The sequence below is a fragment of the Carassius auratus genome, unplaced genomic scaffold (assembly GCF_003368295.1).
Source record: "Carassius auratus strain Wakin unplaced genomic scaffold, ASM336829v1 scaf_tig00215165, whole genome shotgun sequence".
NCBI lineage: Eukaryota > Metazoa > Chordata > Actinopteri > Cypriniformes > Cyprinidae > Carassius > Carassius auratus.
In genome coordinates, this window is record NW_020527961.1 from 1 (window position 1) to 24184 (window position 24184).

The following is a 24184-nucleotide window of genomic DNA, read 5'->3' on the forward strand; positions in this document are numbered from 1 at the left end:
TGGTGTAACAACATTTTGAGTTTTACATAGTAATTAACTCAAATGATATATAGGGAATTTGAATAATTAATCAAGAATTTGATTAATATATATCTCAGATGACAGTTACATTTAATTTTATTGATTATGAAAAATAGCTCAATTGCCAATACTAATCACAGGGCACTGTAATTTACTCATTAATATGTCAATATTACATTCTTCATATCAATTATTGTGATATCTCTTACTGTAAATTATTGCAGATCAAAACCGTGGTATGTCCAGCACACCACTATAGACCTATCAATTTTCAATAAAGTTATCACGCCTTATAATTCAAGGAAAAGTATTCTCTGGCCATGAAAATATTATCCTATCCTTATGATAAATTTAGTTTCTAAATTTAGAGCTTGTAGCTAAAGACCAAAACATTTCAGTGACTCGTAATGTGAGTGGGGTGGAGTCCAAAGCCAATCATTTTATATATGAGTTTTAATAATTCAACTAGTAATACATCAAACTACAAATCACACAGAGTAAAATATGCGTACGAAAATACAGACAATAAACATTTAAGACATAACGGAATCCAAATAAAAGAGAGAGAGAGAGAGAGAGAGAGAGAGAGAACGAGAGAGAGAGAGAGAAGTGTAGAATGGAATCACATAAGGAGCTCAGGTATGAAAATCATAGTCAGTAACTTTTGGGAAGCCAACAACAAATCAGATCATAACAACACTTTAAACCAGCATTTAAATCTCCATAGAGAAAGTGATACTTGCAGAAGTGTCCCATGTGAGTGTGGCGTGAGATCGGCGTCGAGCTTGTGAGCTTTGCGCGTTGAAACAGCCATCTGCCATGAAACGGAGGCCATGTGACGCGCGTGCACGCTGCGCTTGGCGTGAGCGTGGAGCACGTGGTCCTTTGTTCTGTCCTCGCGCGGTATTTGAAAGGTTCAACAAACATTGTTCCAGAATTCGTCTTCCTTGCGTGGAGAGGCGAATAGTTTAATAAACTTAGTAAAGAAAAGAAAAGAAAACGAACGAAACGAAAGCTTCCAAAGGAGCCATGAAAATGGCTTTCCTCTCCTCAGTCCGTGTGCTGAGGGGGGAGGAGAACCAAGCGCGGCCCGAGGCCGCGCGGAGCGACGTGTCCGAGAACGGGAAGAAGAGCAAGAAGAGCGACGAAGAGAGGGTGGACCTTGTTTGGTCAATTCTTATAGCTTGAAATAGTTCACGCCCATTTTCGAGGGAGCATCCAATGAACATCCGCGATCTGAAGCGGCGGGAAAGTTCCTTTGTCTCTGTTGAGACAACCCCCTGATGATTTAGGGCCTGTCCGATTTCATCAGGAATAGTAAAGCAAGTTCATTATTCCAGATTAAATACATTTTTCATTACTTTGCTCTAGATAAATGGGTCTGTCAAAGCATGACGATTAGAACAAGACTAGACATAATAGGTATATGTGATCAAAACATGAAGTTACATTAAATATGTGTAATTCTACATCTGAAAGATTTGCTTAACACATGATAACACTGCAGATGTTGGGAAACATCTAAATGTACCAAAAGGGAATACGTAATACATTTATACAGCATAAAAACTAACAGGTAACAAATTCATTCCATAGAATGCATTGGGGAGAAGATTTGGCTTCTCTCCTCTCCAGTGTGGTCGTAAACTTTACGACCTGCAAAAGTGGGGGTTGCAGAACATGGCTCTCTTTGAGGAAGTTAAAGTGAGGAAAGACATTTCCTAAAGTATAAGCTTGCAACTTGTACTCTTCACACAACAAGGATTAACCATTTTATGCAATCCATAAACATAATTAAAATACATATTAATAATAAAATGAAAGTAAGGAACTTATACGAAAAGTTCCTTTGTCTCCAGTGTTGGAAGAATTTGGGTTGGGGGTTTTCGTTTCTTCTTTGAAGCTCGCATGGGCATCGTAAATAGTTTAAGTCCAGCCAGGCTGGCATTTAGTACCAACAGTCTGAATTTATAAAACAGAATTTAACCCATGAATCGCTGACCTGCATATCTGTTACATCTCCCCCTTTCGTCAGATGAAGTCCCTGTGTGGACATCATCGGACGGCAATCATCCCGGATGGGCAGATGACAGGTGAATCGTGATGGTCATGCAGCAGGTGGGTCATGATGACAGGTGGTTCCTGAAGCTGAGGATTCAGCTTGGTGAGGTTCGGTATTGTCTTTGACTTTGCGTCCCTTTTCCGGGGATTCCATCGGAGACCTCCAGCCACAGTTGTCGTGAGTTTGGCTGTAGAGGTTTGCATCTCGTTGAGTATCCTGTATAGGATGAAGGTCACGCCAAGAGTCAGGGCGGGACCAATAACAGTGGAGATGCCCCGTGCAGTGTCGGCAGCAGTCCAGGCTAGGACCGCAGATGACTGGTTCAGAACGGGCTGTCGAGGCTGTGCTTGGAGGGCTGTGTCGACAGGAGTAATGTCAATGTGTTGGGTGGTATCTTTCAGTACTTGGTCCAGCAGGTTGGCACGGGTGGCGGTGTCATGCTGGTCGTAGGTCAGCATAGCTGAGCGCACAGGAGTGTTGACGAGCCATCTGTTACCCACAATCTCTGCTTGCGTTTCTGTGACTTGTGTACGAGGCTTGGCTTCGGCAGGGCAGCGCGTATCGCTGACCCAGGGTTGCAGCTCGCAGATTCCTTCAGAGTTGTGTCTGAGGAAGGGTTTGCTAAGGCAGAGATAATGAATGTCTTTGGTTAAAGTACACATGTGCATGTTTGGGGCCAGGTACAGCTGTGTGTTGCTGTCGTGGTAGGCCACCACATTTGGAATGTGTGTTTTGGTGTGGGTGTTGCTCTTCCACATCCTGACACTGACAATGTCTTTAGGTCTGTAGACTTGGTTTGACTCACTGATGAGTTGGTTCAGGAGCACGTTCATTTCTCTCTGTTTGGGGTTTGCGTGCCGTAGGAAGGCGCTATCCAGAGAGTTGGCCAGGTGCATTCGTAGCAGGTCAGCTGGCATGGTGATGGTGTAAGACAGCACAGTTAACACAAGGCTTAAGGGTATCATGTATGGTGGGGTTTTACTCGTGGTTAGGCTGTCATTGGAGGAGCTAACCTCCCACAGCATGTCTGTTGTTAACGCTGTAGGCAGCTGAGTCTGGGTAAAGTTCTTCTTGAAGACAGTAAACAGTGGTTTCAAGGAGTTTACAGTCTGGTTCGCTGCATTGACACTGAACATAACAATGTTAAACATTCTGGCGGCAGCAGCGGCTCTAAGCAAAGCTCCCGGGAACTGTTTGGAGCGGTGGTGGTGTCCACCTAACTCCATTTGTGTAACCGTCACTTTCTCATGTTGGCTGAACAGGTGTTTGACATCGGCCTCAGTGTGAGTGAGGGAGTCCTCTCTCCATCGGAACCTTGTACAGCTGTATTCGGTTACAGTGCTGGGGTAGTGTGCCCTGTCATCGGTAGTCAGGAGTCTCAGCGGTTTTCTCGGTGGCAGCTGTCCTCTCTTTGGCTGACAGCACGGCACGGCAAACCACAGCAGCATCCTGGTACAGATAATAGGGAGAGAGAGAGAGAAAGGGGAGAAAGAAACAAACAAGGCCTGTCTTTGGTTGGACAGGACAGTCTCTTTGCTTCGTGGGCGGCGACTGGGTTTAGCTCGCCCTCGCCCATGTTTTGCCACATCTTGCTGCTGGCATGACGCTTGCCTCAGTGTTGTGTCAGTGGCTCTGGTGCTGCGTGGTGCAGCACATGCTGCGTCATGGAAATATATTGGCCTTATCCCCCTTTTGCTCCGTGGCATTACACGCCCTGGCATTGTGATGTCAGACGGTGCACAACCCACAATATTGTTCTGTGCACGCAGCATGGTTTGTGTATCATGCAGTGGTCTGGGGCTTTGGTTGTCAGTGACTGTTGACTGGTTGCCAGGGTGGATGGAGGGGTCTGAGAGGTGGTAAAACAAAGTCATTATCAAGGTTTCAGAAGCCTGCATGTCCGCTATGTTGGTCTGTGTAGACAACGGAGCCTGCGTAAGCGATTCTGAGGTAGGCAGTTTAGCTAGTAAAGTTCTTGTGCTGTGTGTAATCACTTCAACCTTGAATGTGGGTGGGTGGGTTGGGAGTGACCACAGAATGTTGTTTAGTGTGCCAGTTTTGGCAAGGGTGTCAGTGTGATCTTTAAAGTCCTCGTCTAGACTTGGTAACTTTGAGTGTCCTTTTTCCTTCTTCCAGTACACGATCACATTGTGTGTTTTTGTGATGTTATCACATTGCTGGAACAGGTGTTGGTGTTTGACATGCTTGTTTGCAAGTGTGAGTCCGAGTTCCACACATTCAGGTGAGGATTGGAAGAAACCCAGCGTGTGGTGTAAGGTTTGACCACCTTGCAGGTTGAGTCGAACAGCGACCCCTTTGGTGTAAGCTGGTACCACCGTACCCTGTTTGTTGACTAAGGTACAGAGGCTTGAACTTGGGCCTGTTGTTAGGGCGTTGTACTCATGGCTGGCTGCTGGGGTTCCCGTGACCTCTGTGACCTGACCGTCTGGCTCTGTGGGAGTTCCCGTGACCTCTGCGACCTGACAGTCTGGCTCTAGCAACCTGTGTGGCTGGAGAGAAAGAGGTTCTCGCACTTGAGCAAAGTCTTTTAGCTGTTTGAAGTTCAGAAAAGGGTCAAAGTGTTCTAGCAGGTCTTTGTCGATGAGCAGTGTATGAGTGTTCATTGGTGGGACATACATGGGATGTATTAGACTCATCGGAACGAATGTCAGGTGAATGGAAACAACCTGTTCAAACTGGATGTCATCCTGTCTGTCCACCTGTACATTCAGTTCATAAGTTTGAGGTGTAAGAGTTCGATCTTGTCTCTTAGCTTCAAATTGGAGTCTTTTGAAAAGGTAAGATGAGATCACCGTCAGGTTTAATCCTGTGTCGATCAGGTCTTCCCTGTTGACTCCTTTTTGACCCACCCCCTTTTTGACAGGGCTGCCCAGGAATGTTGGCATTAGGGCAGGTGGGACGATCGGTGGGTGATGAGGACCGGTCTTGTATAGCTCGCTGCGAAGGCAGGTAGTCAAAACAGCATTTTCTGGTACCTTGTGTTTGTGGTACCTGGTGTGAGGACCTGTGCTGTCTCGTTCAGTTAGCTGTAGCTGTTGACTGTGGAGCTCGGGCAGTGTTCTGGGTGCTTGGCTCATCTTCCTTGCGAGTATTCATGTGAAGAAGATCTTTCAGCACCCTCAGGATCTCTGCTGTCTCAGACGTGGCTGCACTGTGTTGCCCTCTGCTGGCTTGGAACGGTATTGACTCTCTGTAAAAATGTCTGTGACTGTGGTGTTGTAGAGCGCCATCTAGGGTTAACTCCAAGCAGTGCTCAGAGACAGAGACGTTGGGGTTTTTCACAGTCTTTTCACAAATAGTCTTTTGCTTGGTGCAAGCTTTGTGGGCTAAGTTCCGTAACTCTTGTGTAGTTCTGTTACGGGGACACGCTGGGACTCTGAGATGAAAACTCCAACTGGCATGTAGGTTTGGGAGGAACAGAGTTTTTAAGTTGAAATCCTGTTCCATACCTGGTTCGTTGCATGCTCCGAAGTAGGTGTTTCGTAGCTGACTACAGAAAGTCTGTGGGTTTTCAAATCGGCCCTGTTTGAGGTCCATAGCAATAAGGAGCCCATGGTCTGAGTTTGGATCAGAGAATTCAAGAATCAAAGTCTGTAGCAGTTGCTGGTAGTACGCTTTGACAGTCTCTGGTTGACGATCCAGAAAGCAATGCACATCACGGCTGGCCGTGATTTTTAACAGGTACAATGTGTTCACATCTGTCACGTTGGCGACAGTTTGCAAATGAAAGTCAATGGCTTGTAAAGAAGCATGAACATCATGTCCTCCTGCAGGATCTGGAATGAATGTAGAGATGCTTCTGGCTAGCTTGTGAAGTTCTCTGTGAGCAGTGCAGGGTTTGGTGACATGCGTTCTCTGGAAGGGTTCTCTTCCCTCCGTTATTGACAGATGTTCTTGTAAGCTGGCTGGTGATTTCCTTAGACGGGAGACTACACCCCCTTTTCCAGCTCTGGGTTCTTGGCTGAAAGGGTTGGAGTGGCGGCCCGGGAGAAATTTTTGTGGTGTGCGTTTCTCCGATCCAGCCACTCTGTAATCTGTGAAATTGTCTCAGTTCTGTGTGAACAGTGTAAAGTTCATCTTGGAGCTTCTCTCTCTGCAGAGTAAGCTTGTTGAATTTAGCTTGGGCCGCTTGCAAGTGTGTTTTGCAGGCCCAGGTTTTATAGTCTTTTTTTTTTTTTTTAGTTCAGTCTGTGCTCTTTTTAGGAGAGCGTCGCCTTGCTGGAGTTTTTTGTTGAGTTCTTTTCTGGCTTCTCTCTCTAGATGTTCTCTTTGATCTGTGTCGAGGCGAAGATCTTGCAGGGCATTGTGAAGTCTTTCAACTCCTTTCTGTAGCTCTGGATCTGTGTCGTCCTCTTTCTTGTGCTGGTTCTGGGTCTCGAGGAGAAGCTGGTCAAGATGACTCTGGGTTGGGGCCTGGTCCTTCCAGGCCTCCTCCGCGATGTTGCTCCGTTCACTGAGCCGTGCCTGGGCGACGAGAATGGGAACTGGGCTTCCGAAGATCCTGGCGAGTTCTCTGTAGTAGTCGCTTTGGTTTGGATCGCGTGCCATCAGTTTATCTAGCTCGGTGTCTAGTTGCTCTGGGTGCTGCAGGTTACTGGCGTCCTTGGGCAGGAAGGGGGTCGTCACTGCTTTCAACCATGTCGAGAGGTGGCCCCCGTGGACTGCTGGACTGGATGCCTGGAACATCCTGATTCTCTGTCGGCGAGAGAAGCACAGCACACACACACAAAAAGACCAATGCAAGTTCGTTCTACGTTTAACGAGCTATATTCATACGGGCTGTGCCGTTTATGAGAATTTTGGGGCTGACTGATGCAAACAGTCAGACAGTTAAGTAGCCAATTAACTTGGGTCAACGAAGGACCTGAAATGGAGATTTGACAGGCAGTAGCCTAGCGGGTCGTGTGATGACACCGGCTGCTGGTTGTCGCTCTACTATTTAACTTCGTTGGTGGCTCCCAGGTTACTGTCTCTATGTGAAATGAAAGAAACAAAATCACAACAGAACAGAGGGTAGAAAAAGATCAAAGTGAAGCACAACACTTGAAATGAGATGAAAACAATAGAAACACAATGTGTTAGTGGGAATAAGGAGGCCTGAGCCTACTGCTAGGTTTTAAGATAGGGCCAACAGGTGAGTGGGCTATCTGGGTAGGAAACCTAGAAATATGGTGTGGCTTAAAGAAGCAAAAGGGTCAAACACTTAAAATATATCCGGGGGAATATCTAATATTCTGTGGCTTATAATAAGTGGATGGGTTTTATCACATTGGGTTCACCTGGGTGAATTGAAGTCATTCAGGTGGAAACCAGTGGCTTGGTCAACCTCCCCGGTGCTCCCCAAACACTGAACCGCAGTGTCCCCGGTCCTCCGTTACTCTGGCGTGTCGCAGGACAGCACGGCTTGTGACTTTTAGCACAACCTTTGGAGTGCGAAAATTGCTGACGTCTCTTGAGACAAGAGGGACCGAGTTTCACTCGCAGCCAGTATCGGTAACACCGATCGGGCAGCCTTGCTCACTGGAAACCTGAGATGACTGTCCAATCACCAAGGGAGTTCTACAATCAAATACACAAAGGATGAACAAAGGAAACTTAAAGTTAATTAAGGTTTGGTTTGTTTAACATCAATTGAGTAACTATATGTAGAGAGGAAAGGTAACAGCTTTACCTAATCATGATAAAACAAAACAAAGGAATTTATGATAATAATGGTAATTACCAAAATAACCTAAGTCAAAAGAGAGAAGCAAAATAATAAACATCAAATTAAAAAACAGTAATGAAACAAGGGAGAAGGAGTAGCTGGTTTTCACCACAAGGGGGGGGGAAAGTACTGCTTCTCTGTCTTTAACCTGCTGAGCAGAAAACTTAATTCAAATTAAAAATTCAAAACTAGTTTAAATCAAAATTTAAAATAAGCATGTATGAATTAAAAAGGAAAATCTGAATAATATCCTATAATAACCATTGATAGCTTGTAAGTTATCATTAATGATCATGAAATTAATCAAACAGTGTGAGATTAATCAAAGAGGGTAAAAGTGGACATGCAATTCAAACAGAATGGAAAAGACAGAGGTCTGTTAGTCGATTTAACAGGAGACTGCCACTAGATGGCTTACCTTCTAAGTGGGTCAATCAGTGGTTGACCTGAAAACATCTAGATTTCCACTATTAAACAATTACATTTTAATTCAAATCATGTTTGAACCAAACTCAAAGTAAATGTAAACAGTCAAAGGCAGGGAACATTCTTTTGTTTCCCTGTAATAATATTCGCACGAGCAAAGCTGTAAATGCAAATAATTATCGAGAATTTAGACATCCAATTCAAATATACATCACAGGGGATTATAAATTAGCAATCAGAGCGCATTATCTGAAATGGCCACAGGTTGGCAGCTTTGCACTCATGCAAGCTGGAATCAGAAAGCAGGGTGTACCCTGAAATTTCTAACCCACACGTTCCCTCTAGTGTTTAGATAGAGGAATTACAATTTCAATAGGACTTAGAATTTATCTGATCATTTGTCAGGCTGATTTTCTGCATCAAAAATCACAAGTAACAAACAGAAAGTTTTAATCTCTGAGGTGCTATATTAACATAGGTTGAAGGAAGGATCCGTTCACTTCCGAAACACAAATGTAACAAAAACAGGAATTTTCCAACTGTTGACTCCAATAGACATTTATCAAAATAGCACTTATGATTTAAATGTTTTAGGTTTAAAATCGGGTAGCTAAGCCAATTCTAGACCAGGAGTTTTTATCGTTTATTTTTTTGAATATCATGTGGTTTACCATGAATTCAATAACGATATTTAATAACAAGGCCTTTTTACTGAATCAGAGGAACATCGCTCATGTTCAGATTTACATGTTGCAACTAATAAAAGATTTCTTCATCTTTTAATTATTCATATTAAAATGTTCTCACTGTAAAAAGATTTTGGTCTTTCTTAACAGGATACTTTTAACATTATACTGCAGTTTACTTTCATTAAAAATAACAGTGACTATACTGTTAAGTTTCTATGAATACCTAGGTGCTACTGACCAGCTTTTTGCCTCAGTCAGTTAGGAGTGAGTTCGCGTCTTGCGACTTATCTCACAAGTAACGTTACATAATTTCATAGTGCACGTGCAGAAATTATTAAAAACCATATACACAGATTGATTGCTCACAAAACGAAGTTTGAAATAGCCGCGTTCCTCCACCAAAATGTAACAACATTTTGAGTTTTACATAGTAATTAACTCAAATGATATATAGGGAATTTGAATAATTAATCAAGAATTTGATTAATATATATCTCAGATGACAGTTACATTTAATTTTATTGATTATGAAAAATAGCTCAATTGCCAATACTAATCACAGGGCACTGTAATTTACTCATTAATATGTCAATATTACATTCTTCATATCAATTATTGTGATATCTCTTACTGTAAATTATTGCAGATCAAAACCGTGGTATGTCCAGCACACCACTATAGACCTATCAATTTTCAATAAAGTTATCACGCCTTATAATTCAAGGAAAAGTATTCTCTGGCCATGAAAATATTATCCTATCCTTATGATAAATTTAGTTTCTAAATTTAGAGCTTGTAGCTAAAGACCAAAACATTTCAGTGACTCGTAATGTGAGTGGGGTGGAGTCCAAAGCCAATCATTTTATATATGAGTTTTAATAATTCAACTAGTAATACATCAAACTACAAATCACACAGAGTAAAATATGCGTACGAAAATACAGACAATAAACATTTAAGACATAACGGAATCCAAATAAAAGAGAGAGAGAGAGAGAGAGAGAGAGAGAACGAGAGAGAGAGAGAGAAGTGTAGAATGGAATCACATAAGGAGCTCAGGTATGAAAATCATAGTCAGTAACTTTTGGGAAGCCAACAACAAATCAGATCATAACAACACTTTAAACCAGCATTTAAATCTCCATAGAGAAAGTGATACTTGCAGAAGTGTCCCATGTGAGTGTGGCGTGAGATCGGCGTCGAGCTTGTGAGCTTTGCGCGTTGAAACAGCCATCTGCCATGAAACGGAGGCCATGTGACGCGCGTGCACGCTGCGCTTGGCGTGAGCGTGGAGCACGTGGTCCTTTGTTCTGTCCTCGCGCGGTATTTGAAAGGTTCAACAAACATTGTTCCAGAATTCGTCTTCCTTGCGTGGAGAGGCGAATAGTTTAATAAACTTAGTAAAGAAAAGAAAAGAAAACGAACGAAACGAAAGCTTCCAAAGGAGCCATGAAAATGGCTTTCCTCTCCTCAGTCCGTGTGCTGAGGGGGGAGGAGAACCAAGCGCGGCCCGAGGCCGCGCGGAGCGACGTGTCCGAGAACGGGAAGAAGAGCAAGAAGAGCGACGAAGAGAGGGTGGACCTTGTTTGGTCAATTCTTATAGCTTGAAATAGTTCACGCCCATTTTCGAGGGAGCATCCAATGAACATCCGCGATCTGAAGCGGCGGGAAAGTTCCTTTGTCTCTGTTGAGACAACCCCCTGATGATTTAGGGCCTGTCCGATTTCATCAGGAATAGTAAAGCAAGTTCATTATTCCAGATTAAATACATTTTTCATTACTTTGCTCTAGATAAATGGGTCTGTCAAAGCATGACGATTAGAACAAGACTAGACATAATAGGTATATGTGATCAAAACATGAAGTTACATTAAATATGTGTAATTCTACATCTGAAAGATTTGCTTAACACATGATAACACTGCAGATGTTGGGAAACATCTAAATGTACCAAAAGGGAATACGTAATACATTTATACAGCATAAAAACTAACAGGTAACAAATTCATTCCATAGAATGCATTGGGGAGAAGATTTGGCTTCTCTCCTCTCCAGTGTGGTCGTAAACTTTACGACCTGCAAAAGTGGGGGTTGCAGAACATGGCTCTCTTTGAGGAAGTTAAAGTGAGGAAAGACATTTCCTAAAGTATAAGCTTGCAACTTGTACTCTTCACACAACAAGGATTAACCATTTTATGCAATCCATAAACATAATTAAAATACATATTAATAATAAAATGAAAGTAAGGAACTTATACGAAAAGTTCCTTTGTCTCCAGTGTTGGAAGAATTTGGGTTGGGGGTTTTCGTTTCTTCTTTGAAGCTCGCATGGGCATCGTAAATAGTTTAAGTCCAGCCAGGCTGGCATTTAGTACCAACAGTCTGAATTTATAAAACAGAATTTAACCCATGAATCGCTGACCTGCATATCTGTTACAATGGTAATAAACTAAATTGAGGATGTCCACAACATTAGTATGGTAAGTGACCTCGCGTGTTACCTTTTTGTTTTTCTGAAACTCTCGCAGGGTTGCCAGGTTTTCACAACACTCAATTGCTACACAAAAGTCACTAGCCTTATGGCGCTTTGAAGGGGAGAAAGTACAAGATTTTTGGCGAGGTTACCCTGGTAAATATTGCAGGAGCTAAATATCACGATACGTCTTGGCAACATTTCGTCTGTCTGAGAAGAGATTTGAGATCTCTGAGTCGGCTCCTAAAGAATCCCACTCTTATTGTAAGCAAAGTGAGTTTAACCACAGGTTAACCCCCAATTTTCATACAGGAAAGATCAATGACATTTTTAGTAATATTCTTGTTCTTGGTACTGTTTTTAATCCACTGAAACATGATGTTTTATTTTAATAAAATATCTGCTTCACCACTGGTATGTTTGTGTGTTATTAACCTGTTTCACTTCCTCTCACAGCATCTGTGGTTGATCCCAGGTTCTTGAAGAAGGTTTTTGTACTGGTCTTAATCACTGTGTGAATCTATAACCACCTAAGTCACCGAAGCAATAATACTCTCCACTGTCTTCATTCTGAGCTCCACTGATGACCAGCTGGAAATCTTTATCAGATCCACTTCCACTAAATCGAGATGGGATGGAAGAATATCGGATATGTCCTTGATAGATGAGGAGTTTAGGAGCATCTCCCGGTTTCTTGAGGTACCAGCTAAGACAATATTTACTATCACACCAGTTACCAACATTATGACTGGTTTTACATGCTATTGTAACTGATTGTCCTGATCCAACAGTCTTCTGCGAAGGGATTTGAGTCACTGTCACTGTCACTTGATCGGAATCTGTTAATAGTAATACAATTATTAAGACACAAAATACTTAAAAAAAATATATATAACAGAATAGTAGAGATTAAAGCTGAAAGTTACCTTGAACAGAAAGAGTCAGTGACATAAAGAAGATGATGAGAAAAATTAAAAATGCCATTTTTTGTGGTTTGATTATCATAAAAGCAGGTCATAGTTATGAAAAGAAAAACACAGGATTATATAGCTGACAGTATCACGCCGCTGAAATGACCATGCAAATTGTGCTGTTCACATGAAAATGATCTTCAGTTGAACACCAGAATTGTGCATTTAAAGTTAATGTATATATCTAACTAAATATAAATAAACTAAAAATAAAAGTCTATTTTTTTATATTTTACTAACCTGTAATAGTGTACAGTTTCAGGCCATAAAATAATAGTATGAAGGATAATGAAGGGCAAAATGAGATTGGTTCCTAATGCAACAGTATTGACCTATGATCATATTTTATTTTGTACATCCTATAAAATTCAAGTAATTCAAGTTGTATAAGCATAAAAATGTATTTGGGTGTAATTTCATGTATAGCAGGTTTTGGTATAAAGTATGTAACAGAACTTTAAATCTCATAGTTTAAGCAAATCAAACACGGTATACATAAAAAAATACACTTTGTATTTTACAATGAAAAATTTGTTTAAAAGTATATGACAATGACATTAAAAGAAGTTCAAAATAAAGCTAATAAAAGTAATTATATATATATATATATATATATATATATATATATATATATATATATATATATATATTGTTTACTGTTGCTGTTCAGTAATCTAATATTATTTTACAACTGTATTAATATTTGTAAATAATATTTTAATTTTAATGTAAAAATATTTTATATTATATTTTATAAAACAAATAGGCCAGGATTAAGCAATACAATTAAATAGATTTTGCTTCATTTATTGTAAGTAAATAAATGGTGTTAATTGCTTCTAACAAGTAAAATGTAAATATTTTTAGCATTTTGTCTAAATGTTTTCTTGTCCTAAATATAATAAATAAGGATGTTAGAGTGAATTAAATGTTATAAAAAAAAAATTATCACTGAGAACAACAGCTCAGTTCAAAAGTATTAAAAATTACATTATAAATAGTTAAATAGCACTGAAAACTTGATCTGTAATTTAAACATGATTCTCTAATGCATAATCTAGATTTCATCTCAGATTTACTGGCACATTAAATGAATAAAAGTCTAAAACAGTATGTAAAATAAACTTAAATCTTTAAATGCTAAATTGTACTATAGCCAGTTTCACTTCCTCCCCGTCAGCACCTGTGTGTTTCAGTTCAGTCAGTGTGAATGAGACTGAGGGAGGTTTTTGTACAACCCTTTATCACTGTGTGAACACATACTTGTTGTCAATCTTGTGTCGGGTCATACAGTAATATTGTGCTTCGTCTTCTTTCTGGACTCCACTGATGGTCAGAGTGAAGTCAGTGTGAGCGCCATTGCCGCTGAATCTAGATGGGATGTTTGAGGGGCGCTGGTGTATGTAATAAATGAGGAGTTTGGGAGCCTCTCCAGGTTTGTGCTGGTACCAGAACATGCAGTTCCTCCAGAGAGTACAGTCAGCAACCGGTGAGTTGGTTTTGCAGTTTATTTTGACCGTTTCATCACGTTGAGAAGTTAGGACTTGAGGAGTCTGAGTCACTGTCACTTGTCCATTTGAGCCTGTATAATAAATGGTTAGAAATCTCTTCATCATGTCTCGTTAAAAAATATAAATCATTGCTTATTTGACCTACCTTGAATACCAATAGCCAGTATGCAGATGGGAATGATGGAAAACATAGCTGTTGTCAGCTCTACTGTCATTAAATGTTGCTCTTGTATGAAACACTAAACTGACAAGGTTATAAAGACCAGAGAAGGTTAAAGTTCTGTTAATGCAAATGATCTTGTCAGTGTAAATATTCTGCTTACACTGGGGGGAATAGGAAATGTTTCCACATGGAAGAAGTTCAATGATTCATATTAGAGTAGATATCTCACAACCTCCTCTAAATAATAGAAATTAAAGTGTATCATAAAGGTGAAAGAGTTCTGAGTTTAAAGTAAACGTTTTGCAGGGAGGGGCTGAAAGTCCTAGTTACATCAACATAGCCACTCTTTATTTAGAGCTAGTTTGAGCAGCTAGCAGTTAGACAAAGAGTAATCAGTCATTTTGGATTCAAATTAGACTAATCTACTTTTTTATTAGTGACTTTAAAAATGTATGACAAATTTTGATGAAAAATAAAAAGAGGATCCTGTGCTCTCTTCAATCCACATGTAACATGATTTCAAGTCATCAATTAATTCTTCCAAAAAAAGGTCCCTAAAGTATTTTACAAGTAACAAATTTATTTACTGTATACTGAAAAAAGGATTACATGCTGAGATGCAATCAGTGTTGTCTTTAGTATTACACATCTCTCTCTCTCTCTCTCTCTATATATATATAAATGATTAATTGCATCCAAAATACGTTTTGTTTGCATAATATGTGTGTACTGTGTATATTTATTATGTATTTATAATAACACACATGCATGTATATAGTTCAGAAGAAAATATTTTATATATTAAATATACTTTTAATATTAATTAATAATTATAATATAAATTATATTAATATAAATATGGATATTTTCAAAATATACACTGTATGTGTGTGTATTTATATATACATAATAAATATACAATGCAAACAAAAACGTATTTTTGATGCGATCAATCACAATTAATCATTTGACCGCACTTAATATATAAATGAATACAAGAAGCATTTCTATTTCGGAAAAAAGTTGATGACTACTTTTTAAAGACTAGTTTAAGCTGTTTATGCAACTGACCACAAAATGTACTTTATTTTACCCTATTAATTTGCTTTGTTGAATATAGATTTAGTTTGTGTATGTTAATGTTTTTGTACACTCGTAACGTTTCTGTAAGTGTTCCAGTTTAGCTGTTACAGCTATTTTTTTGTTAAATTAATAGTCTGTTTATTGTAATCAGGTTGTTTTTAGTCCTATTAAATAATGTGTCTGATATGAGTAAAATCAGTTAATATTTTTTTTCAACAGAACTACAATATATATTTTATCTAACAATTTTCTCCAGAAACATAATATTTTATCTGTTGATTCGAAGCATATTATCATCTCACACAAATATTTTGCACACTGTTTCAGTTTCCTTGAAATTGCCTTGATGTCCCTTAAATCAGAGTTATTTTTAAGTGAGTTCAAAATAATGAATAAAAGTGGTTAAAGCAAAATGTATCTATATCCTGCATTTCTCCTCCATTTGTGTGTGCAGAAGATGTCAGAGGTGACTGAGGGCTGAAGAAAGTGAACAGAATGGGTTATTCAGCTGCAATAAAATTCCTGTCTGCAGAATAACACATGACAAGATCCCATAAGCCAGGCAATCCTGATGCTTCCCAGTAGGTCCTGCTCTCTCCTGGGAATGAAGCCATATCTGAGTCCCCTATGACAGGTAGGAGTCGCATGCATCATTTATTTATGAATGTAAAACGGGGCTCCCTTCGGGGCAGTGAACATCTGGCACCGTGCTGTTCTATTCTGGGAGAATCACTCCTCCCTGCTTTCACTTCTGATTTTATGCGCACAGGTTCATTGGTTAAATGCATTGGACTGAAACAGATATGTTGGTTGTTTGTTTTCATTTTTTTATTTATTTACACTTGAGTTGTTTTTCATCATGACATTTTAATTGGAGCACATTGTCACATTTTTGTATTTTCTTTTAATGCACTATATTAATTGCATAATCATTAAACACAAATATTATATATATATATATATATATAAATGTGTGTGTGTGTGTGTATATATATATATATATATATATATATATGCACTCATATGCTGCCACTAGATGGCTGTACAGTACAGAATTCCACAGCTTCTATCTCCACGGAGCACACGTTTGTCATCATCATTCTGTAATGGAATCATTTACAATTTTTAGGTCATCAGGCAGACACAAAGATGCCCAAACTTCACTCTCACACACTTTTCATTTTCACTCTGGTTAAAAATGATTTCCCTCCATCTACCTTTCTAACAATATCCAAACTAGAATTGCCAAGCTAAATATTTATTTCAGTGTGGAATAGTTTTTTAGGCTGACAACACTCCTGTGTTTGTCCTAGTTTTAATTTTCAAGGAAGGTTGATTTCTAACTTCTCTTATGACCTGTATTACAGTACCACTAGGTGGCCTCAGTTAACTTCCAAGAGTGATGTCTTAAAATTGAAAATTAGGCTGTAAATTACTCACCCTCAAGGTATTCTAGGTATTTAAGACTTTCTTCCCTCAGACGAATCCATTCCGAGAATCCAGCCTTTGGGCTGAACTTCACAAAGCCGACCTCATACATCATCCACCCTGAACTGCTTCCATGTACAGTACAACAGTAAACGTGAACTAGAATAAAGGGATTATTATGTTTTTATATATGGTTATTTTTCTTACAAAAAATGCATGGATTTGCTATCTGATCGGATCTGTGAGACACTTTAAGGATGGGGGCTTTTTATTTAACATCTTTTGGACTGAAGCACAGTAACACCACCTGAGTGGCATTAAACAGCTTGAATGATCAAAGACAATTTTTAATATAACTCCGACTGGATTCGTCTGAAATAAGAAAGCCATATACACCTAAGATGCCTTGAGGGTGAGGAATTTATGGCCTAATTTTATTTTATTTTTTATTTTTTTACATTTTAATATATTAAAATTAATTATTTAGAATCCTTAGCGAGCATCAGAGACTTCTTTCATGAACATTAAAAACAAATCTTAAGGACTTACCAAAAAAATGGCATATGTCCTTTTTATAATGTTATGAGCAATGTCCAAAAAAAGAGAGAAAGAGAGAGAACTTCCACTGCATTTTTGCTTTCCTTATAATATAATAATGAATTGTATAAAAGCACCCTTTTTTCATTATTTTCAACAGACTACAAGAGGAAAAATCAAAGTCTGTGTAGGGGGCCTCCAAAAATTGACTTTGACGAAGAGAGACCTTGGAGTTATAAAGGTTGAGAGCCACTGATCTAGAGCGGTCTAAACTGTCACAGCTTTCAGCTACATTGGCCAGCATGTAATAATTTAATTTTCCAAGCAAAATAGCCTTTGGGCTGAACTTCATTTCAATATTCATTGTACAGGTACAGCAAGATTAGGTAAGTTTGTCCCTGGATGTTCTCTTCTAGTTACAAGCAAATTTCCAATCTTTTTTTCAGGCAGCAGTGATGAAGAGGTGAAGATATGAGCTGTGATAGTGACAATTGCTTTTCCCTCATTTCCTATTTAAAAAATATTCATACATGTCATTTCAAAAATGTCATTATCATGCATAATTTTGCATGTTTAATTCAGAGCTGCTTCTCTAGATCTCTGAATACTTCAACTGAAATGTTTTTTTTGTTTGTTTGTTAATTTGCCTTTTTTCTTCAAATGGCACGTACTAAAATAGCTGGTGGATAAAGAATATTATTCTTGGAAATGAAAAAAACAGAGGTGAAAATGGAATTTGACCTTTTTGTTACGTTCTTAAACTTGTTTAAGAAGCTTCCCGTAGACAAAACAGCACAACAGAGTAGATTTGAAAGCCCTAAATGTTCTCCGAGTGCAAAATCAATAAACACATCTAAAAGCATTTACCTTAGACCTCATACGTCTGAAACAAACATCCAAATAATGTGCACCATTCCGCATTAATGTCAGTTTTAGCTATGACCAAATCTGCCATCGTAATGTCTCAACCCATGTGATGGCAAATTCACGGTCTCCTGAAATTGCTTTCAAAATGCCATTGCAGGCATTAAGGCACTTCAATTCATGCAGGAGAACTGCTTTACTGTCATCAGAATCCTGTGAGAGCAGTTTGAGAGGTGGAGATAAGGCAGGATACTGTACACAGGCCACAGAAAATGTCTCGCTCCACGCCTCTTCTTTATGGGAACTGTAAATCCTAAGTGCCTGCAGCATAGATGCTTCCCTCATTCATTTTCAAGGAGTTATCTTGCCATATGAGGATTTCATACTCAATGTTTGTCTGAAATTACCTTAAAGATTTCTGTTAGTTCATAAAATACAGTTAAATATGTTATATTAGACCAATCAGTTGCTGCATCCAATGGTCTGTAAATTCCTAATATTCATTGTTGTTCATGGAAGTGCAATAGAGCTGGTGCTTCTTTAATGTTACTCGTATCACACTGACTTGTGTGGAAGCTTGTTTCAGCCACAGAATAAAAAAATAAATAAAACTTGTTTGCTACTTTTTCTCCCACAATTGTGTTTAGATCTTGCATTTCTCATTTCTTTAATCAGAATTCTCACCACGAAATAAAAAAATAAAGATAATTGCAACTTTTTATATTACAGTTTTGAATTCAGTCGCTACACTAGACTTTTATTTTAATTAGAATTGCAAGTTCTTTTTTGTATTCCAGTTTATTGCGAGTTGTCTGATTTATGAAAAAGACCCCATTAGATTTGTATTTATTTTATTTTATTTTTTGTTTTATTCCGTGGCAGAAACAAGCTTCTATAGACTTGCTCTTTCTCTATCAAACAAACAAAGTTGCCACCATCTAGCTAGTTATATATTGTCATGAAAATGGCTTCAGATGACTTCAGTATTAATACTATAACGTTGCAGTGTTCATCTTGTAGCTAGTACAATTGGTTTAGACATTGTAATGAATTGTTTTCTTGGTGATATAATACACCTAAAAAAGTATTTCATCACCATATGTTAAAGGTGCTGTAGGGAACTTTTGTAAAAAAATACTTTTTACATATTTATTAAACCTGTCATTATGTCCTGACAGTAGAAAATGAGACAGATAATCTGTGAAAAAATCAAGCTCCTCTGGCTCCTCCCAGGGCTCCTATTGCCATTTGCAGAAAGTCATGCGCTCCCGGTAAGAAAACAACCAATCAGAGCTGCGGTCCGTAACTTTGTTTGTGTTCAAAATGTAGAAAAATGTATATAATAAGCGAGTACACCATGAATCCATTTTCCAAACCGTGTTTTTAGCTTGTCCTGAATCACTAGGGTGCACCTATAATAAGTGTTTATATTCAGACTATTTTAGATTGCTTCGGGGATACCGCGGCGGAGTAACCCAGTACCTTTGTGATTCTTCATAGACATAAACAGAGAGAAGTAGTTCCGGCTACGATGTTCTTCCACAAGACACAAGCAGTTCTGTTTATTAACCGCTAGAGCATCAAAAGTTCCCTACCGCAGCTTTAATTTATATATTAATTATATTAATCACTACCTACAATTTTATTTAAACCAAGCGGGACCAACTTAAATTGCATGCAGACTTTGCAAAGGGAGATACTTTTGTAATGACTTGATTTTGACCACGAAGATTGGCCAAACCACAGTAAATGTTTACCTAGCACAACAGTCAGACATGTCTGCATGTTTAAATAGAACAACAATGGCAAATAAAAGCAGTGAAATGTAAATTGTGGGATTGTGGTATCGTGAAAACGTGCATTGTTTGATTATTAGTGAGATCTGTGCCTACAGCTCTTGGAAAATGATAGTTTTCAACATTTTATCTGGAGCTCAAAAAGCTCAAGCCACCAATTTACTGGCTATAGAGAGCTTTTTAGATTTTCAGGGAAGACAGGTCAACTGTGAAATAGACTTACTGATAAAACCCTGCCTTTACAAATATCACACCGGGTCATTGTAGAACTTGTTTAATTTAAAAAAAATAGTCTGTTTATATGGCAAAATGTCAGGTCAGATGATTGAAAATTATCTTGGATGTTACAGTCTCAATCTCAAACTCTTTATTTTATTATTAACCAGAAGATGGCAAAGGTGAGCTGTCAGACATGTGTATAAGTGATCATATATGCATTCCTTCTTTCCTCCCATCTCTCTCTGTTTAATAAGTGATCACTTGAATTTCTAAAGTCATAGCATCATAACTAAAAACAACTGTTCTGTCTGGACAAGTTTGAATCAAATCCTTAAGCCCATTAAACTTTATTGTGTAACTCGTCCCACACCATTTGTGCTACAAACATTTTGTTGAGGAGAGGTGTGTCACTAACAGTGGATTGTCAACTCACATTTCCTTCTTAAAATGATTTAATTGATTATGTAGATTGTCTGTACTACTAATATGTATCCTGTCATAAATATATGTCTTTGATTGTGAAACATCTATGGTCCTCTGAGAAAATGACCAGGAGTGGTTGAAATTACTGTAGTTTATATGATAGAAATAAATCCAGAATGCACGAAAAATGGCAACATCTCTATTTAACAGTATATGTACAGAAAGACAATAGAGTACAAATTTGCCATGCAGAGTGATTCTTAGGTTTGTCTGTGATTAGTTGCAGTGGGTATATTTTCTGAGACACAAACAGCCAATTACCACTTCATTGAGATGTATAAATGTTCATCATGCAATGCCTTCATTTAACTGGAAGTTAAACGAAGATTTAGACGTTCTCATAACAGACAAGCACAAATTTGAATGGCAGTGCCGTGAATGATGTTCTTAATTAAGATTTTCATTAATGAGTCAATAATGAGCACTCTTTCAGAGTATGTCAGAAGACACCCAGCGGGCAAATAAGAATCTGTTCATTAAGTACCGTGGTTATATTTGAGGAAGAGTTTCTCTTGATGTTAAAATAATCAATTTGTAAGCGTGCCGATTTGAAATTAGGTGGCGAAATTGTGAGCTGAGAACTTTGAACTTTTAAATGGTCATTCAGTGAATGAAGGCAACCGTCATCATCATTTTAACCCTCATAATGTGTATTGTGAATGTCGTACAATGCAAGACTTGGTTCTTAATAATGCAGCATAATTTTGCTAATATTTCAGAATATGGCTTGTAACAGTAATTGTAATACTCATTGAAAAGTTGTATGAAATGCTAATTCTTATTATACTGCTAAAGCTTTGGGTTAATGCCTTGGAATAACACTGAACCTCCTGAGCCTCACTGCAACGCTTTACATAAGACCTAAATTAACACCTACCTACATGAATAATAGTGGAGAGGGAAAGTAGGTGAGATTGAGCCGCTGTAGTGTGCCTTGTGTGTGCTGTAATTTAATAATCATTGTATGGCTTTGATGATATATATTAACATTAATTAAATAATATTAATGAGGACACACTTTTATAGGGAACAAGCAAAGAAAAAGGGGGTCATTGCGAACTTTTGGTTAGTGTGTTGCTAGGCGGTTGCTGAGATATAGATAGAAATTTTTTTGATTGGTTGTTGTGGTGCATAGGTTATTTTTTTATAGATTCTAAACAGCTCTTTCGCGACTCAAGTGTTTATGATAATCAGCTTTTTATTTTTTTGTGTGTGCATTTTATCGTCATTGATTGCTGAGAGCTTAGAAAAGTAAAAGCACTGTTTGAAGTAGTACAAACAGTGTGGGGTGACTTGGGTTTGGGGTTTTACAGGCCGTTTGTAAATACTAAGGCCCCATTTGCATTTTCGTTTTAAACTGCATTTTAGAATTAAAACGATCTGCGTTTGCATTGGAGTTTCAGAAACAATCTCCGTCTACACTACATAACTGGAAACACAAGTCACGTGACCATTCATGCACACTGGGCATGTACGTACATACAAGTGTAAAAAAGAAGTTGGTTGCTAGTCACTGGCAGGTTCATCAATGAGCTTGATTACTGTTCATGATATGATTACACGATCACGTGGGAAGCCATGCCATCATTTATGAAAGTCTCCGTTTTGGTCCGTTTACACTGAAACGCAACCCCAGAGTTTTCAAACTAAAACATGGTCAGCAGCTTTTTCCAAAAGTCTCCATTTTTGAATGTGGAAATTAAAAAAAAAAATTTAAAACTAAAATCGCACTAGTGTAAACAGTGCCTAAACAAGGCCATGCTCTATATTCTGCATTATATCTCTAATAACAATAGAGGGCTGTTAGATAAATACTCCACATCACTAATAATACATTATACAACATTTCCCCCGACAAACAGCATGAGTAATGCACTGTGATGAATTGTGCTTTTGTAAAATTGAAAGTTTGTTCTTGGATCTCCAAAAGACATTCAGATCTCTTTTTCTGTTTCCTCTCTAGGTTTACCGCAGTCAGTCAACAGTCTACACCTTCTCACAGAGCTTCAACACACTAAAGACCAGATCTGAATTCCCTCGTTCAAGGCTGTTTCTGGCTATTTTAATGCCATAGCTGGACTGTTTCCTTGGTTGGCGTCTCCTTAACAGGCAACAGCCTAGTTTGGCTAGAATTGGCCCTGTCTGGGGTGAAAATCTTCATTAAAATCTTCTAATCTTCCACAGCCAGTGCACTTCTTGCATTGGCATTTTGCTTGACATCCAAAACTTACAGAACTGCAGCTCTGAGCAGTTAATGCTAAATACCAAATTGCCTCTTTGTCTCCGTAGCTGTGCTTTAGACATTAAAATAAGTGAGGAATATCGATTACGCTGTCGCTCGTGTGAAGGGGGACAGGTCCTTTCCTGACTAATTTGTAGGAAAATGCACCTTGTGGCTCCTCCCTTGACACAGTGTTTATTCAGCAGAAATAATTGGTAATAGCGGAAAGGTAACGTGAGCAGAATGATCATATTTCTGCCTGTGCTGGTAACATCTCATGCATTTTTATGCAGTACAGCAGCAGTATTAGAACCGATAATGTTCAGTAATTAAAGCTTCATGAATGGGTGAAATGGAGCCTGTACTGAAACTCATTGCTTATTTTGTATATGCAGTGGTGCTCATTTCAGCTGGCGGACCATTAAAAAAAAAAAAAAAAAACCTTGAGGACCACTGAACAACCCAAATCTCCTTTGTTAATATTGTTTTTTCCATTCATCAAGAATCTTGAAGAATATAATGGTTTCCACAAAAATATGGAGAAGCACAACTGTTTTCAACATTGATGACAATAAACATTGAACAGCAATCAGAATATTATACTGATTTCTGACACTGAAGACTGAAAATACAGCATTCCATGGCAGGAATAAATTACATATTAAAATATATTACAATTGAGTCAAGCTGTTTTAAATTGCAAAAGTATTTTACAATATTACTGATTTTACTGCATTTTTGTCTGCATCTCCTTGGAAAAAAAGAAGCTAGGTAGCCACCTAAATAAAATACATATTAGTGATTTCATAACATTAAAACTGCTAAAAACAGATCTGTTTGATTCATCACACCACTTTTTAAAGTAATTTGCTCGTTCCTTTAAGAAGTAAATTTTCCTCTGAAACACTGTTTTGAATCTTAAAATCAAATGTTGTGGTTTATTGCTAATTTGGTTCAAGGGTTAGAACAGTTTACTGACAAAACTTCAGAAATGATTATATAGAAAATGCATGATAAATTAAGCCTGCTTTTGTAAACTCAGACTGTGGTTACTGTTGAGCTCTATATCTTGTCAGTCCTTCTGGAGAAAAGATTTGTGTGATTGATGATAGTGAATTTGATTTCCTTAATTCGAATTTGATGATCATATTTTGAGACATTTTACCACAACAAATTACAACACAAGTACCAAACGGGGAGCAGAAAAGAGGTCAGATGTAATCCGTACTGCAGTGATGAGCCGTTCTAAAATAATGTGGCTGATCCAGGCCAGTTTGTTTTGAATCACTGGGATTTGACTTCGTCTCAGTTAGTGATCCTAAAATAATGGGAGTTGTCATGGACAAAAGGAGGAGACTAAATAAATCCATGCGAATCAGGGCTGGCGCTTTAAAGCGCATCGGGGTATTTTTCCTCTATCTGACATTAGTACAGTAAATCCAGGCCACGGCTGATGTTTACCGCTGCTGTCCGCACTTCCTGTCGGATCCATTTGTGTACACAGTGCCC

At 38.4% G+C, this 24184-nt stretch overlaps 1 long non-coding RNA gene and 1 gene segment (V, D, J or C); one reads left to right on the forward strand and one right to left on the reverse strand.

The window, feature by feature from the left end:
• Positions 1-11363: 11363 nt before the first annotated feature.
• On the forward strand, positions 11364-23270 carry LOC113093840 (uncharacterized). The gene is made up of 4 exons (XR_003287913.1): positions 11364-12098; positions 13708-13859; positions 15582-15761; positions 22418-23270. It is a non-coding gene; the product is annotated as an uncharacterized LOC113093840 (long non-coding RNA).
• Positions 13581-14357, reverse strand: LOC113093839 (immunoglobulin kappa variable 4-1-like). The segment is given in 2 exon segments: positions 13581-13952; positions 14027-14357. Coding segments are annotated over 2 exon segments (408 nt in total).
• Positions 23271-24184: the final 914 nt, after the last annotated feature.